The sequence below is a fragment of the Patella vulgata genome, chromosome 3 (genome assembly GCF_932274485.2).
Source record: "Patella vulgata chromosome 3, xgPatVulg1.2, whole genome shotgun sequence".
Lineage (NCBI taxonomy): Eukaryota > Metazoa > Mollusca > Gastropoda > Patellidae > Patella > Patella vulgata.
Genome location: NC_065881.2, coordinates 15,515,927 through 15,532,342, shown reverse-complemented (window position 1 = coordinate 15,532,342; position 16,416 = coordinate 15,515,927). Strand labels below are relative to the sequence as shown.

The 16,416-nt window shown below is 35.4% G+C and overlaps 1 protein-coding gene across 1 annotated transcript; it reads left to right on the top strand.

The window, feature by feature from the left end:
- Positions 1 to 1,074: 1,074 nt before the first annotated feature.
- LOC126815305 (G-protein coupled receptor GRL101) lies at positions 1,075 to 15,214 on the top strand. Its single transcript, XM_050540874.2, has 5 exons — positions 1,075 to 1,098; positions 2,726 to 3,077; positions 4,364 to 4,624; positions 13,572 to 13,745; positions 15,099 to 15,214. The coding sequence occupies exons 1-5, from the start codon at positions 1,075 to 1,077 to the stop codon at positions 15,212 to 15,214; spliced, it is 927 nt and encodes a 308-aa protein (XP_050396831.2).
- The last annotated feature ends 1,202 nt before the right edge of the window (positions 15,215 to 16,416 follow it).

Sequence of the window (16,416 nt, the reverse complement as noted above, 5' to 3'; positions counted from 1 at the left end):
AACAATGTCTTATGTAAACAGCTGTCTAGTCATTCGGATGAGACGAAAAACCTAGGTCCCGTGTATACATAGGAATGCACGTAAAAGATCCCTTGGCAGTTGGAATTCGATATAAGAGTAGGCGATAGTGCCGCTGCCCGGGCAAAATTTCCTCAGACCACACTGTATGGCGTATGACCGTCTTCATTAGCCCAGTATAGGAGCAGAACAGTAGGACGTTAAACCCCATTTCATTTCATTCCTTATGTAAACAATGCCCGCGCCATAGAGCCAATGATCGACGCCTCGTCATGTGACGTCACCTGTTTTTATAGACGGCATACATCTGTGAAACGATTGAAATTGGGTGTCCCCGTCTAATATGGAAATTTCATACCGTGCACTTTGATGTGAGTCATACGCCGATACACGTCTGTATCATTAAACCCGAACTCTAATTAATGTTTTTTTTTTTGTTTGTTTTTGTGTGTGTGTGGGGGGTGGGGGGGGGATAACAAATAACACACCAGTATATCAAAAGATATAAACTGAATCGTTTGAAATACATCCACCAACCCACAAAACTTTATATTGTTTGCGTCATTACATGTACAAGGACTTAATCTGCACATTGTATTATGAACGCCCTAATTATTATCATTATCTGGTTTATCAACAGTAAATAAATAGATAAATCACTGCCTATAGTCTATAGCTGGAGATAACAATACACGTACATAGTCCAGTAGCAAAGATACCATATACATCTACAATATATGCATGATAATAAACAAACGAGCGTTTCATGCTTGCTTTTTATAATACTACCGAGCGAGAACTTGTTTCAGAAAATGATTTTCAGTCAGTATTCGTTTAATTTACAATTTATATGAATCATTTGTGCATAACATTTGTTGAAACGCCGTGCTACAGGCGTATACGTTATAAACCAGAAGTTGTTTTCCATTAATTATGTTGTGCTTTGCATTGTGCTCAATCGCTAAATACCATTCATGGATATATTAAATGAATCAGTTATTTACGTTTGCAAAGATAAATACCTATACTTTTTGGATATATTTTGAGTTTCTAAAAATGCATATTTCAGAGATACCCGATGTAACATTTGCTGTTTTTTGTTATCTAGTTTTATCCAGCGCAGGTATGTCATTTTCTTGCTATAATGTTTCATAAAGTAATTATTATTCAATATGATATTTGATTATATAAAAATATTTTAATTCCTATACTTATTCTTTCCAAACTGTTTTTGCTTTGCTCCCCTGAAACCTAGTGTACCGTATTCAGATTGTAATGTAAGTTTATAAATTGTATAAGTATACCATAATTCTGTAGATAATGAATATGTTCTCAACCGAGAATCACATTTACCTTCGACATTAAACCCCTCTCACTGTTAGATATAGATATATTTGTATACACGTATTTACATTTTATAAGTGATTAAATATGCATTATATAAGATTTAGATAAAGAACTGGCCGTTCTTGCTATAATAGTTCAAAAATAGATAGTGCAAAATGAATATTATTGAAAATTCCATTCAAATTACTTTTTTCTAAGCGAAGTCATCAATGTTTGTAGTTTTGACGAGATGTGTAAATTGATTGTTTATTATTGTAATCACGGTGCTGGTTATTCGAGTTTTAGCCTCGCTCCTTCATTTTTAAATTAAATCATTAAATTGCCGAACCGTTCTAATCAGCTTAAAATCGGAGCCATCCAATGGCACCCAGAGTTGATTATGGTCTTGACTTGTCAATAAATGTCTAATTATTAATTTATATAACATTTAAGACCCAAAGAAAGATCTGCAATAGGCATATTTAGCTCTTGTATAATTCCTCTTTAGTGATGCACACATATTTACAGCGAGTGTGTGTACCGCATTTGCCCCAATTAAGAACTGTACTGTGGTTGTTGGCCCTGGAACCTTTTGGACAGCCCGAAAAATGATCACTGTACTTTCAGTGTCGCCAATTCCCTTTAGTAGAGTAGTAGTGCTTCGAAGTGAAATGAAATAAAATGGGGTTTAACGTCCCACTCCGACTGGGCTAATGAATACGGACATACGCCATACAGTGCACTACGAGGGACATTTTGCAAGGACAGCGGCGCTACAGCCTACTCTTATATCAAATTCCACCTGCCTAGGTATCGTTTACGTGTACATGGGACCGCGATTTTCGTCCCATCCGAACGACTAGACAGCTGTCCTTGTCAGGCCCTCCTTTCTTTGCCACTGTGAAGGGGAAAGGGAAACCACGCCGGTAAGTCCCGATGAACTTTCTTGGCCAACACCGTGAGCGAACTCGCGACCTCCAGTTTAGTGAGCCAGCGTCTTACCCACTTAGCCACCGTGGCTCCCTGTGTTTCGAAGAGTAGAAAGGATATTGTTTATTGTATGATAGCTATTCATTACAATTGGTATAAAATAGTCGCGCTATCAAGTGGCCAACGAAGAGTTTGACCCGAACTTTTTAAAAATGCTCATGTCCAGATAAGCGGTTTTGACGTGAACGTCCAAACGATTCAATATTTTGAACTAAACTTTGCAGACAAGGAAAATACACCATTCCTCTATATTTTGGCGTTTAAATTTCGTACGTACACGGACTTTTATGTCTTAGTCTCTATGAAATTCGGGAATATCCCTTTAAGTAATATCCCATTTTTAACAACCACATGCTTTATTGCAGATTGTAAACACCATTGTCACCACCAGATAACAGCCCACAGTGATAAGATCATTAGTATTACCAATCAAAACTTGAACTCTGATGGCAAGGAACAGGAGTATTGTGTTTTAGAAATCAAATCCCGTCCACGTCATCTTATAAACGTTAATTTGAACTATAAACCCCGCCTTGCCACTGCTGTGGTTAACTGCTCCACAGATTATCTTCGTGTGGGCAACGATAATAACAGAATCGACCATGAATTGATGACATCTTATAAATTTTGTGAAGAGTTGACACAAGAGAATATTGTATCGCGGGATAACTATTTATGGATAGTACTGCGGACCTCAAATAAACCAGCAACTTTTAAAATAGAGGCGCGATCGCAACCAAAAGGTAAGAACTCTTGATGCGATTTTATTTATTTATACCCAATGCAATTTGAATACCTCCATAACACTCCAATATCTGCAGCTGCATTTCCACTTATTTTTTCTGGAACTCCTACTAACCAGAGAGATCAATAAGCTTAAAGCTAGATTCCCACTATCATGATTCGTGCTACGATTGAAATGGTGGTTTTATTCGCGGAGTAATCGTGGTGATCCAATCAGCTCTTAGCATATATTGAGATCAGTCGTAGCCATCGTGTTGATCATATCGAAACGTATCCGAACGTACCAGGGACAATCCTATCGTAAGACATCGCACGACAGTTGGAACCTAACATAAAGCGCAAGCCAATGGCGATTCGCGTATAGCTGTGTATATCGTGCTATTTGAACGACCATGGACCTTATAGTATTATAAGGTCCATGGAACGACCAGATAAACCTCCCTTGTCAGCCCCACAGGCCAAGCTTGTTTAAAATGATTGATAACCGTGGTCGACCAACAATAATCAATACTTACATGATGATCAATGATCAGTTCTCCCATATAATGTACCCATTCCCAATAACCCAATAGCTATATTCAACATCGAGTTTCTTTCAGATTTATTTGTCATTTTCGTATGAAACACACGTATAATGGTTTGACTCACAATGTTCAATATGGAAAACATTTTGTCCGATTGACCTAAGTTATATTATGCTAGGTCCCACTGTGTTACGATGCGTTACAATAGGATTGGCCCTACTGAGTCCACGATCTGGTACCTGCAGATACGTTCGGATACGTTTCAACACGACACGATCACTACGATTGCTACATATATAATAAGACCCGATATATAATAGCGCGAATTATGTATTATGTATTTTAAAATTATTGCTGCATTCGTAAATTAATATCGGATTCCCTCAGTTTTCGTGAAGGATATGCATCATGTTATTGTTTTATTATATTTCAATAATTCGCTGCCGCGTAAGGGGTGTGTGGGGGTGACCCGGAGAAATCTCACATAGTTGAACAATCTGGGTATCGAAACTACGTCACTTGCGGACGCATTAGACCATTGGGCCACCCTTATACAGTAGTAAGAAATTGGCCTTATGCCGACCATTATGTGAACTCTGTTTTGCCCAAATAGAGACTATCGTATGGATATTAGTCAATTGGAATTTGTAAATGTGTTATTCTATAATCCATTACCTGTACTATTTTTTTAAAAAAAAAAAAATGCAAATGATCAATTTTGTCAGTTATCTAATACAACAATGTATTTATATTTCTGGAAGTAAGATGCAAAACAGATGAATTCGAGTGTTCACCAATACAATGCGTATCAACGGATGTTTTATGTGACGGAATAGCAGACTGTCATAATAATCGAGACGAATTTTGTCAGCAGAACTTTGCAAATAATTCCTGTTTCCATTGCTTTGATGGAACTTGTATCCAGCCCGTCCTTCCCCGCTATAGTGAAGACTGGGGCAAAGAAATGTGGTATTTGTGTGATGAATTTCAACATTGCCCGGATGGAACGGATGAAAGAAAAGGTAATAATCAAAAGGGGGAGAGAGAGAAATGGGGTTTAACGTCCACTCGACACAAACTAGGTCATTTCGGGACTAACACATGGTTCACATGCGCGTACATGTAGGTGTCTTTAGCAGTGGGAGGAAACCGGAGGACCCGGAGAAAACCCCATAGGTTGGACAGGCGACCCTACTCCTTGTCACGCACAACCGAGGAATCGCAACCCCGCCAGTTGACTCAACGACATACCTTATGAAACAGCGCGCACGTGCTAACCATTCAAAAGGGTCTGCTAGCTCAATTATATTTATCGACGATGACTATTATGGCATGTAGCCATAGAATTGTGTCGTTGAATATATTAACCCCCACATTCTCGTAAACCTACAATAGAAGGATATTGTACTTATAAGAAATAAACTACATTTAATTAAATACGAAACTGGAACGAAATAAATGCTAGCTTTGTGCCCTCAAACCCATCAGAAACAGTATCAGGGCTACAGACAGACTTAGAATCATAAACATAAAAGGCAGTATTGCCGATACAAAATATCATGAAATGAGATCAAAGCAATGCTCAATCAACATATTACTTATTGCCTATGTACCATGCTGTGGATGTAAAAATAATTTATAGTTAATGGTATTCTACACCAACATTCGTGACGTTTGTGTTCATTGAAATAATAAACAAAATATTTTGAAAAGCTAAATTATTACCAGCATGCATGTAATTTAGAAAATAAAATGTACTTAATTGATTCAACAAAAGAATGGGTGGATGTATGTCTTATAGTCATGTACTTTTATGATAAAGCAACAATTTTACTTTATATAATAAACTGATAAAGTAAAATTGTTGCTTTATTATAAAAGTACAATACAACATACTTTATCAGTTTATTTGCATTGGCCGAGAAAGTTCATCTGGATTTTTCGACGTGGTTTCTCCTTGTCAGTAGTGCAGAACGGAGGGCCTGACAAGGACAGCTGTCTAGTCCTTCGGATAAGACAAAAACCGAGGTCCCGTGTTTTTATTGGAATGCACCTGGAATTCGATATAAGAGTAGGCGATAGTGCCGCTGCCCGGGCAAGATTTCCCTCATAGCACACTGTATGGCGTATGCCCGTCTTCATTAGCCCAGTATAGGAGCAGAACAGTAGGACGTTAAACGCCATTTCATTTCATTTATCAGTTTATTATTAGTAAAATACAAATATATCCGAAGGAATTATTTATTGGTTTTGTATTGCTAAATGACTGACTGACTGACTGAATGAATGAATGAATGAATGAATAAATGAATGAATGGATGGACGAACGAATGCATGACTAAATGAATGAAAGTATAAGTAAGACATATATCTGTATTTATATACAACTCTCATTCATTTGTTTTACCACAGCAGAAAAACGCCAACAGCCTTTCTCGAAACGATCTTCTTGAGCTTTTCGTTTTGTCTGAAAAAAGAAGAAAATATACTCTTGATTCATTTACTTTGTATATTTATAAAATTTATATTACAAGAAATAAAAAAAATATTTTCGAAACGAATCCCCAGAACCAGAACAGTTTTATAATAACTGGAAAGCATGTACCATTTAGCGCCTTATATAACGAACCTTTCAACAAAATAAAAAGAAATTAGTTTGATAGAAGATATTTCGTAATGCCCATATTATGTTTAGTAAATACGAATCAAACATATTTAAAAACATTATAATCAAATAAAAATGCCGCTTTTACTTACCAGTCAAGGGTCGTTCTTGTTTGTTGGCATCAAAATTTTTCACACCATTAGCATGCTCTATATGGTTGGTTTTCAGAACAGTTTTATTATGGTTACAATAAAATAAATTATAAAATTTTATTAATGGAACTTGGCGTAAATGATAATTATAAGTTTCTGTTTGACGATTTTTAATAATAATAGGTCTATAGTCGACATCATCAGATCCACCAAATAAATTACAATAAACCCCATCAGTTTCCTTCGTCATATTTAAAGTTTCAAACACCTCCTCTGTTCTAAATTTTTCAGCATTTCGATCAAGTTCTTGTTGTCTTTCTAGTTCTTCTTCTAATTCATCGATCATTTTGGAAATCGCATCGCCGTTTTCAGTTCCTACTTCTACACGCGAACTTGTCTTTACAGAACCAGCCTTCATTTCGACCTTACAGTCCCCTTTGAAGACTTCAGGCTGAGTTAGAATGCTGTAACTTTCCATTTCATCTAATAATAGTTCTTTCCGTCTTTCTAGTGCATCTTCTAATTCATCGACCATTTTGGAAATCGCTTCACTCTTTTCTTTTTCTAGTTCTATGTCCGAACTTGTTTTTACAGATACATCCTTCATTTCAACCTTACAATTGCTTTTGGAGATTTCATTCGGAGTCAGGTAACTCTCCATTTCTTCTAATAATGATTGCAGTTTATCGTTTTCATCGACTGCTTCAAAGACAACGTCAATAAGAAGCTCTGACATTTCGTATGCTGTAACAAGAAATAAATATTTGGGAGATTTATTTTAATAATTAAATAGCATGATTAGATCTATATTGAATGCATTAGATATAATTGGATTATGCATGTATATTTTTTCTTCCGTTGTTTTCAATTAATTTTGACAGAATATAAAATGCCATCAACCGTAAATTGACAATATAAAAATTTGCTACTTTATACACAAACAGTTCTAGGTAGAAATTTGTTGAGGATGTAAACGACGACCAATTTCCTATTTATCAAGAAATGAAAATGATAATTACCTTTACGCTGGTACATAACCTCTTCTCTTAAATATTTCCTCATGATTGATGTTATTGTATCTAGTATTTACTGTAAAACATACAATAAATAGTTGCAACGTGAAATATAGGCATACTTTAACATGAAGTATAGGCATACTTTGAATCGGTTTTTAATCTATTTTTATTGCAAATATTTCGCTATAATTGTAAACTATGTTGTAAATTTTATGAATAGTAATATTTTCAACTCACCTGAGAATATAATAACTGTTTTCTACGTAAAATAAGGATAAATTTGAAGTTTTTATAGTAATATTCGTAATACACAGCTTATTTCTAGAGTTTGGATATAGCTATGACGTTATGTTATTATGTCGTCACAATGGGCATTTCACGTTATCCAGTACATATTTTCATAGAACTAGAATACTAACATAGAACTAGAATACTAACGTTAGTATTCTAGTTCTATGGTTATAGCTATGACGTTATGTTATTATGTCGTCACAATGGGCATTTCACGTTATCCAGTACATATTTTTTCTTTTAATTTGGCACGTAGAAGAAGAGGTCTGGTAAATCCAACGTTAAATGACGCCAGGATGCGCAGTGGACGAAAGCCGTTTAAGGCCTCGAGTCCACAACTCAGACTTAAGTTACGAATTTACTCAAAATTTTCGCCTTATTTTAACTTAAATATATAGCCCTTTATAAAACTTTTGGCGTTTTAATGTATCAAATACATCAATGAGAAACTATGTGCAAAGTTTTGTGTATCTGGATAAGATATTTCTCATAAACCGGTATTGAATGTTGAGTAATTCTTGGGGCAAGCTTATTTTACCAAAATGTAAAGTGTTTTCTGTATTAGTCAATTATAATCGGTCGCTTTCTTGTTTGTTTTTGTTGTTTGTTTTGTTATAGATATTCAATATCGTGTTAACAGTCGTGCAGCATCCATGTTTTCTTGTGTTCCATCAAAAGCTTAAACATACATTATGCAAGAGCTATATCTGCCTATTGCAGGTGTTTCTTTAGGTCTGAAATGCTTTCTAAATTATTGATTAGACATAAATTAACTTATCCAGGCCATACTCAACTCTCGATGGCATCGGATTTCTCCGATATTAAATAGATTAGAACAGTTCAGCCATATTTTGATTTAAGCTAAAAATGGAGGAGCGAGACTTAGCTTCGAACAACCAGAACGGTGGTTGAAATTATTGCACACGTCTTGTCAAACATTCAAAGGCTAATATCTTTGCTCGCAATTGAGTAATTTGAATGGAATTTTCAAATTATTCATTTTACATTATTTATTTTCGAACTATTATAGGAAGAATGGCTAGCTCTTTATCTGAGTAAGAAACTTTAGATTATTAGAAGATGAACGCAGTCTCTGATGTGACATCAGCGTTATAATGAAATTGTATATGATGCTGTCAATTGTGTGTTGTATTAAAATGCCTTTGCTATCTATATAACTAGTTTTTACATGTTTGGATATATTTGTTCGAGTTTCGATTTCTGTAATATATCAAGTCAAATTCTGCAATGTTCAAATTAGAACTGTCAAAGGTGTGATTTTTTAAAAATAATTTTACTATCCATATGACTAGCTTTTACATGTATGTACATGTATATATGTTTTCGATTTTCGATTCCTGCACAAAGGAAATATCATTTCTGATGGTTTTATTTTCACAATTTTTTAGGGGAGTATCCGACCCACTCGTTCGTGCTAGGCTTGGCTTGCTTTACCGTCGGTTAAAAGACCCGTGCTCTAGCTACGGGCCTGCATGGCCCCCTATAGGGATTAATGGTCGCCCCATTAGGGCAAGATGGCAATCCCTGAGCATTTGCAAGGAGCAGTCAACTAGACAATTAAAAGAAATAATTTCTGTGATAATATTGTAATAATCCCACCCCATATACTAACACTGTCACCACCATCAATGATAATTACATTTTTAACAAACAAATATAAATATTTTCTAAACTTATTTTTATTCCACATTTGTTTGTTAAATAAAATACATTGCATGTAAATGAACCAGACTTTAAACATACATTATGCTAAATCTGCCAATTGCTGGTCTTTCTTTAGAACCCGGTCTGCTGCTTCTGATTAAATCAAAAAATGGATAACCGAGACGATGTTTTTTATCGTACCGACTTAAGTAATGATGATCGAGACTAGGTCCAAAATTCAATCGCCTAAATACTCGGTTCAGGGTGGATCAATTTGACTGAAATTTTCAGCAAATTCCCTTTAGAATATCTAGTTTTTAACTATGAGAATTACGAGCTCTTTATCTGATCTCCCATAATGTATCTTTAAATATATAAATACTGTATAATATCCATGAAAAAGAATATCATTAAATGAGTTCAAAGCAACGTTCAGTCAAAATAGACCCATTGCTTGTTCACTATGCTGTGGATGCAAAGAGAATTTATTTAATGGAAATTCTGAAATAGCATTCTTTAAATTAATTTTCTATTATTTTTGAACTATTATAGCAAAAACAACCAGCTCCTTATTTAAACCTTACATAATGTATTCTTAAGTATTATTTAATACAAAAATGAATGAATGAACGAACGAACGAACGAACGAACGAACGAACGAATGAATGAATGAAGACAATCAGTTGTTTTTTGTAATGTCTTAAAGAAAGACATTATAATAATATTCATCTATTCGTCTGTTTTTCCACAGCAGAAAAATGCCAGCAGTCTTTCTCGAAATTTCTCGAAACGATCTTCTTGTGCTTTTCTTTTTTGTCTGAAAAATGAAGAAAATATAATCTCGTTTAATGGAATTTGTATGTATATAGAGAATCTCCTACCAGTCTTTTTTGATATCAAAAAAGACGAGTAGGAGATTTTATTTATCACCCAATCCCTTCTTACATACACAAATAGATAAATATAATTGTTTGCTGTAGATTTCACTTTTACTGAACATTACGGCGTAGTGATACATCAATTGAATAACAATAGTTCATTTTTAATAAAAAAAAGTAGTTCCTTTTCAACTGACCAATCAAATTCATGAAATATATCACACAAGCGATATCTACTGCAGAATGTATTATTGGGTGATAATATAGAAATAATATTACAAGGGATCAAAAATATTTTTAAAAATGCTGCAAAGTCGAGACAATGATAACATATAATATCTCCATGCCATCCAAAATACCAGATATTTGATTAACAGATGACATTTTCATAAAAGCTTTGAGGTGGGTAATAGAATTTGTTATTATTTGAATTAAACTGAAGTAAGACCTGACTAGTGTATATATAGCGCAATTTACAAGATTAAAAGTCGAAACAAAAAAAAACAATTTTTGCTAGTTAATATTATCTTGATGCCCATGTTTAGCGAATAAAATAAAATATATTTAAAAACATTACAGCGGCATAAAAAAGGCGGTGTAAAATGAAAAGGAACTAAAATAAAATGGAATTGACAAAACAACACATCTGGGCCAATATGTTGTTTAAAGTAGCTAAGTCGTATCCAAAATGATGTAATCTTACTGGGAAAAGATGGGCTTCTGATATTCAATGTTTAAGATAAAATAAACAATTTACCATTGGTACACGAATCGTGTATCATAATGCGTTTCAACGCCATTTGTAATAAGTGACTCAAAATAACGAGGCTAGGTATATTCCACAAGTCGTGTCAAACGGTGACGCCATTTTCTTATCTGGGGAGCATTCGCAATAAATACTATCGGTGTAGAATGGAATAACCAGACGCTAGAGATCGTCATTCGATTGAGACTTCTGGCGTATTTCGCCGAACATAACTTTTTAGAAATTACAGTAGAAACAGAAACGATTGAATGTAAATCAGTTTATATAAATTCATATTACATTATTATATGTGTCAATTTCTAGGTCTCAAATATTAGCGATTTAGCCCCTTTAAATGATCTGTAAATTAGTTAAACAGTATGTCATGTAGAACTATAACTTAATGGCATCTTACTTGGGCGTTTTACTTACCATTTAAAGTGCTGTCTTGTTTGTCGCTAAATAAATTATTCACATCATGATCATCAATATCTGTTCGATATTCTGTACTATTTATAGATATATGGTTGATTTTCAGGACAGTTTAACTATGGTTACAATTAAATAAACTATAAAATTCTATTAATGGATCTTGGTGTAAATGGTAATTATAAGTTTCTGTTTGACGATTTTTAATAATAATAGGTCTATAGTTGACATCATCAGATCCACCAAAAAAATTACAATAAACTCCACCAGTTTCCTTCGTCATGTTTAAAGTTTCAAACACCTCCTCTTTCCTAAATTTTTCAGCATTTCGATCAAGTTCTGGGTCTTGTTGTCTTTCTTATTCTGTTTCTAGATCATCTAGCATTTTTGAAATCACCTTTCCCTTTTCTGTTTCTTGTTCTGCGCCTGTTTTTACAGATTCAGTCCTGAATTCAACCTGAGTGTTGTAACTCTCCATTTCATCCAATAAGAGTTCCTCTCGTTTTTCTAGTTCTTCTTCCAATTCATCAATCATTTTTGAAATCACTTTGCTTTTTTCTGCTTCTTCTTCTGCGTTTGACTCTGTTTTTACAGATTCAGTCCCCATTTCAAACTTACAGACGCTTTTGCACTCTACAGTCTGGGTTAGAGTGTTGTAACTATCCCTTTCGTCTAATAGCGATTGAAGTTCTTTTTCCCGTAAAGCGTCACTCACTATGTCAAGAAGAAGCTCTGACATTTCGTATGCTGTAACAATAAATAAATATTTGTGAAATTATTTTCAAGGGATAATAAAAAAACATTGCTCTATTATTGAATATGTACGATGCAATTAGAATAATTCTCCCTATAAACGGCAGGGCCACGGTGCCTAAGTTAGTAAGACGCTCGCTTGCTAGCCTGGAGGTCGACGGTTCGCTCCCGTCGTTGACCGAGAAAGTTCATCGGAGGGCCTAGCAATGACAGCTGTCTAGTCGTTCGGGTGGGACGAAAAAACGAAGTCCCGTGTATACATTGGAGTGAACGTACAAGATCGGTATAGGCAGTTGGAATTCGATATAAGAGTAGGCCGGAGCGCCTCATAGCACACTATTTAAGGCGTATGCCCGGTCTTCAATAACCCAATCGGAGCAGAACAGTAGGACCTTAAAACCTCATTTCATGTCCTATTAACCGCCAAATCGGCTGAGAATCTAAACAATTAGTACTTCCCATTTAATTTCATACTGTACGAAAGCATACGCTGAAATATTAGAATTCGATCCGTGCTTTTAAATTATTAAGAAATAAAAGAAATGATAATTACCTTTACGCTGGTACATAACTTCTTCTCTTAAAGATGTTCTCGTGATTGATTTTATAAAAAATATTCTGTAAAATATACAAACACTAGTTTTAACATAGATATAATATAAATAAAATGAAAGTGTGTTTAACGTAATACTATTCTGCTTCGAACTGGGCTAATCAAGATGGGCATATGCAATGTAGTGTGCTATGAGGGAAATTTTGCCCGGATAGCGGCATTACGACCTACTCTTATATCGAATTCCAACTGTCAAGGGATCTTTTGCGTGCACGCCAATGTGTACACGGGACCTTGGTTTTTCGTCCCATCCGAACGACTAGACAGCTGTCCTTATCAGGCCCTCCGTCCTGCATCACTGACATATAAGATATGCATACTATCTTTAATAATAATAATAATAATAATATCTACTGTAAAACATGCGAAATAGACATAGACGTAATAGACATAGATTTACTTTAGCTAGGACTTTGCTCTATTCTTATCGCAAGAATGTCGCTATAGTTTTAAAATAAGTTATAAATTTTGTAAAGAGTAACATTCATCTCACCTAAGAATATAATCTCGTTTTTCTATGTAAAATCTGGTAAAATTTGAAGTTTTTAGCAATAGTTGTAATACACACAGCTGATTTCCACAATTTGGTTATAGCTATGACGTCATATCATTATGTCGTCACAATAGGCATGTAACGTTATCCAGTACATATTTTTTACAATGGGTCGGTACGAGGAAGAAGAGGTCTGGTAAATCCAATCTTAAATGACGTCATGATGTGCAAAGATAAAAATTAGCTTATTTTACATAATAAATGTAATGGTTTTTTGTGTACAAGACGTTTATAATTAGCCGCTTTCTATTTTCTTTTTTTTTTCATAGACATCTGTTACCGTGTTAATAGTCGTGTAGCATCCATGCTTTCATGTGTTCCGAATGGTGTTCCATCTAATAATAATACCTCCGTCCTCATGTGGAATACTGTTGAATGTGACGGAAAGACAGACTGTGTCGATGGATCTGACGAATCAAAGGAAAAGTGTCAACAAAATCCAGGTAAGTAACCGTAAGTGGCATCATGTTTTAAACGATTTGTATCAGGCTATGAATTATACAAGCACTTAAAGTCTATTTATATGCAAGACGCTGTGGTTTTTCACCAAGGCCGCCGAAAGAATTTTTCTGCGCCAGAGGAAGACAAATTTTGCCCCCCCCCCACACACACATACACGCCTATGCAAGAACATTAAGATCATGAAATAAAGTACAATGCATATGGTTTTTAACTTTTCCTCTGCGTAGAAGGGCATTGGGGAGCGGATCGGCACGAATACCGGCCATGTTTATGTGGCCCGTGGGGCTTCATGATTCCAAGGACGATGTGCCGCGGGGAACCCCGATTACATTTTGACTTAGTCTTACGGGAATACACCTAGTTCGAAATACAGGCCATAGATGTTTATCACTGGAGCGATGTACCGGATGCAGCGCGATGCCTTCTCCAACACTTTGGGCCTGGGTTTCACGTTAACAAGAGTTTTGAGATCTTAAATTACTTATAAAATGATTCTGATATAACTTATTGAATTAATAATAATAATAACAGTAGAGACATCCTCTTATTTAATATCAAAACAACATGAAATATCAATTTAAAATACACCTAGTTTGAAATATCTGACTCTTTCCCCAACGGCCTTGGGTTTCTAAAAGATATAAAGTTCTGTTTTTGTCAGTTTTTGAAGCGTCCTTGATTTTTGAGAATTATCGATTTCGCTGACTATGAATCCATGGAAAGGAGAGAGAGTGAGAAAGAGAGAGAGGAGGAGAGAGAGAGAGAGAGAGAGAGAGAGAGGGGGGAGAGAGAGAGGGGGGTAACGTTCACTCGACACAAACCAGGTCATTTCGGGACTAACATGGTTTTAATTTCAACAATCCGCTTGCGCGTGGGGGTCTTTAGCAGTGAGGGGGGGGGGGGGGCGGAGGACCCGAAGAAAATCCACGAGGTTGTCACGCCAGTTGACTCAATGACAGACCTTACCTTATGAAACAACGCGCTCGCGTTAACACCCCCCCCCCCCCCCCTAAGAAGAAGAAAAACAAGATGAGTAGCGGTTGGTCCACAAATCTGTCAAAAATCAACATATTGATGCTTAGGGAATCTGACAAAATATAGCCTTATCAAAATCTCTCACTTAAACAAGTTAGCGAAATAATTATGCAGGTGAACGCAGTCCCTGACCAAAATTTGATATTGCCTTTATATTACGATGTGTTCAATTCTTTTAGTACTTCTAAGTCAGAAATATTCACTGAAATTAGAATGTTGAATATTCAACAATCTCGACCAACTATGTTTGAGTAGAAATAGTGGTTTATTAATACTATTGCGTTTTTGTATTTTAACAGTGGCATCATTTAAAATCAGTTCTGTATCTTATGGTATAATAGCCTGTTCTATAGTTCTGGTGATAGTTGGATCTTTTTTGGCTCTCAGAATTCGTAAGTGTACTGGGTATAATTAAATCTATCTGTTTACAACCGATGGTTCAACCCCTCAGTTATATTACGTTAAAATGAAATGGGGTTAAAACGTCTTATTTTTCTACAGCAGCTGGACTAGGGAAGACTGCTACGAGTCGTAGGGATTGGTAATTCGCAGACCAGTCGCAAGAAACCGGGTGAAAAGTTTGTATGTGCAGTACCATAAGTCTTTACGGCAGTCTGCGATCTTCTACGGTGCCGAACACATGCAAGTGACACGCAAGACTCACGCACGGGTTTACTAGAATTTTTCCCGAAGACTGCCCGTAGTAGCACGCACGGTCGGTTGTGAGACTGGCTTAACACAACCAACACGGGATTCACCTCTAACATCAAGAACCCTGCCATTTGATATCTGAGAATCGAGATTTGGCCGCAGTTTCAGTCATGACCGATTGAGAAATAGCGCCTAACCCAAATGGACCGCGTTTCAAATGCTCTGGGGATGTTTCATTTAGCTGATTTAAATAATTTCTATTTTCTTTCAGATATTAAAAAAATAGTAGGACGTTAAACCCCATTTCATTTCATTTCAGATTTAAAACAAGTAAAAGAACAAACAAATATAGTAATAAGAAGAAATGAAAATGCAGATAGAATCTATAGTATGGGAACAGATCCTATGGAATCACAAGACCTTAAAGCCCGAACCGTGTCGACTATAGAAGAGGAGCCAGAATATATTATTCCTGAATTATCCCATTCTTTTCCAGGAAGTTCAACCTGTCAATCATGTTCTGACTTGCATTCGATGCCATTAAATGATACATGTACACATGCTGAGAATAAAGACTCCTTACATTTTGTTGATGACAATGGAATTAAACACACAGAGCTTTGATTTACATTGTAATTTACTCAACAGTGCACAAATGTAAAATATACATTATTAATTATGATTTAATGCATGTCAGAATGAAGTAAAGAGGAGATGTTTTTGTTTTACCTGAACGGATTTTTTATTTATTTATGCATTTATCTACCGTAAACACAGAAGTACTTGTACTTTATTTATTTTAATGTACATTGATATCAATTGATATATACACTCACACACAACTGCTTAAACATACATTACGCAAGGGCTAAATCTGCCTATTGCGGGTCTTAATTAGGCCTGAAATGTTTTCTAAATTATTAAATAGACATTAATTAACTTATCCAGGCCATAATCAACTCACGA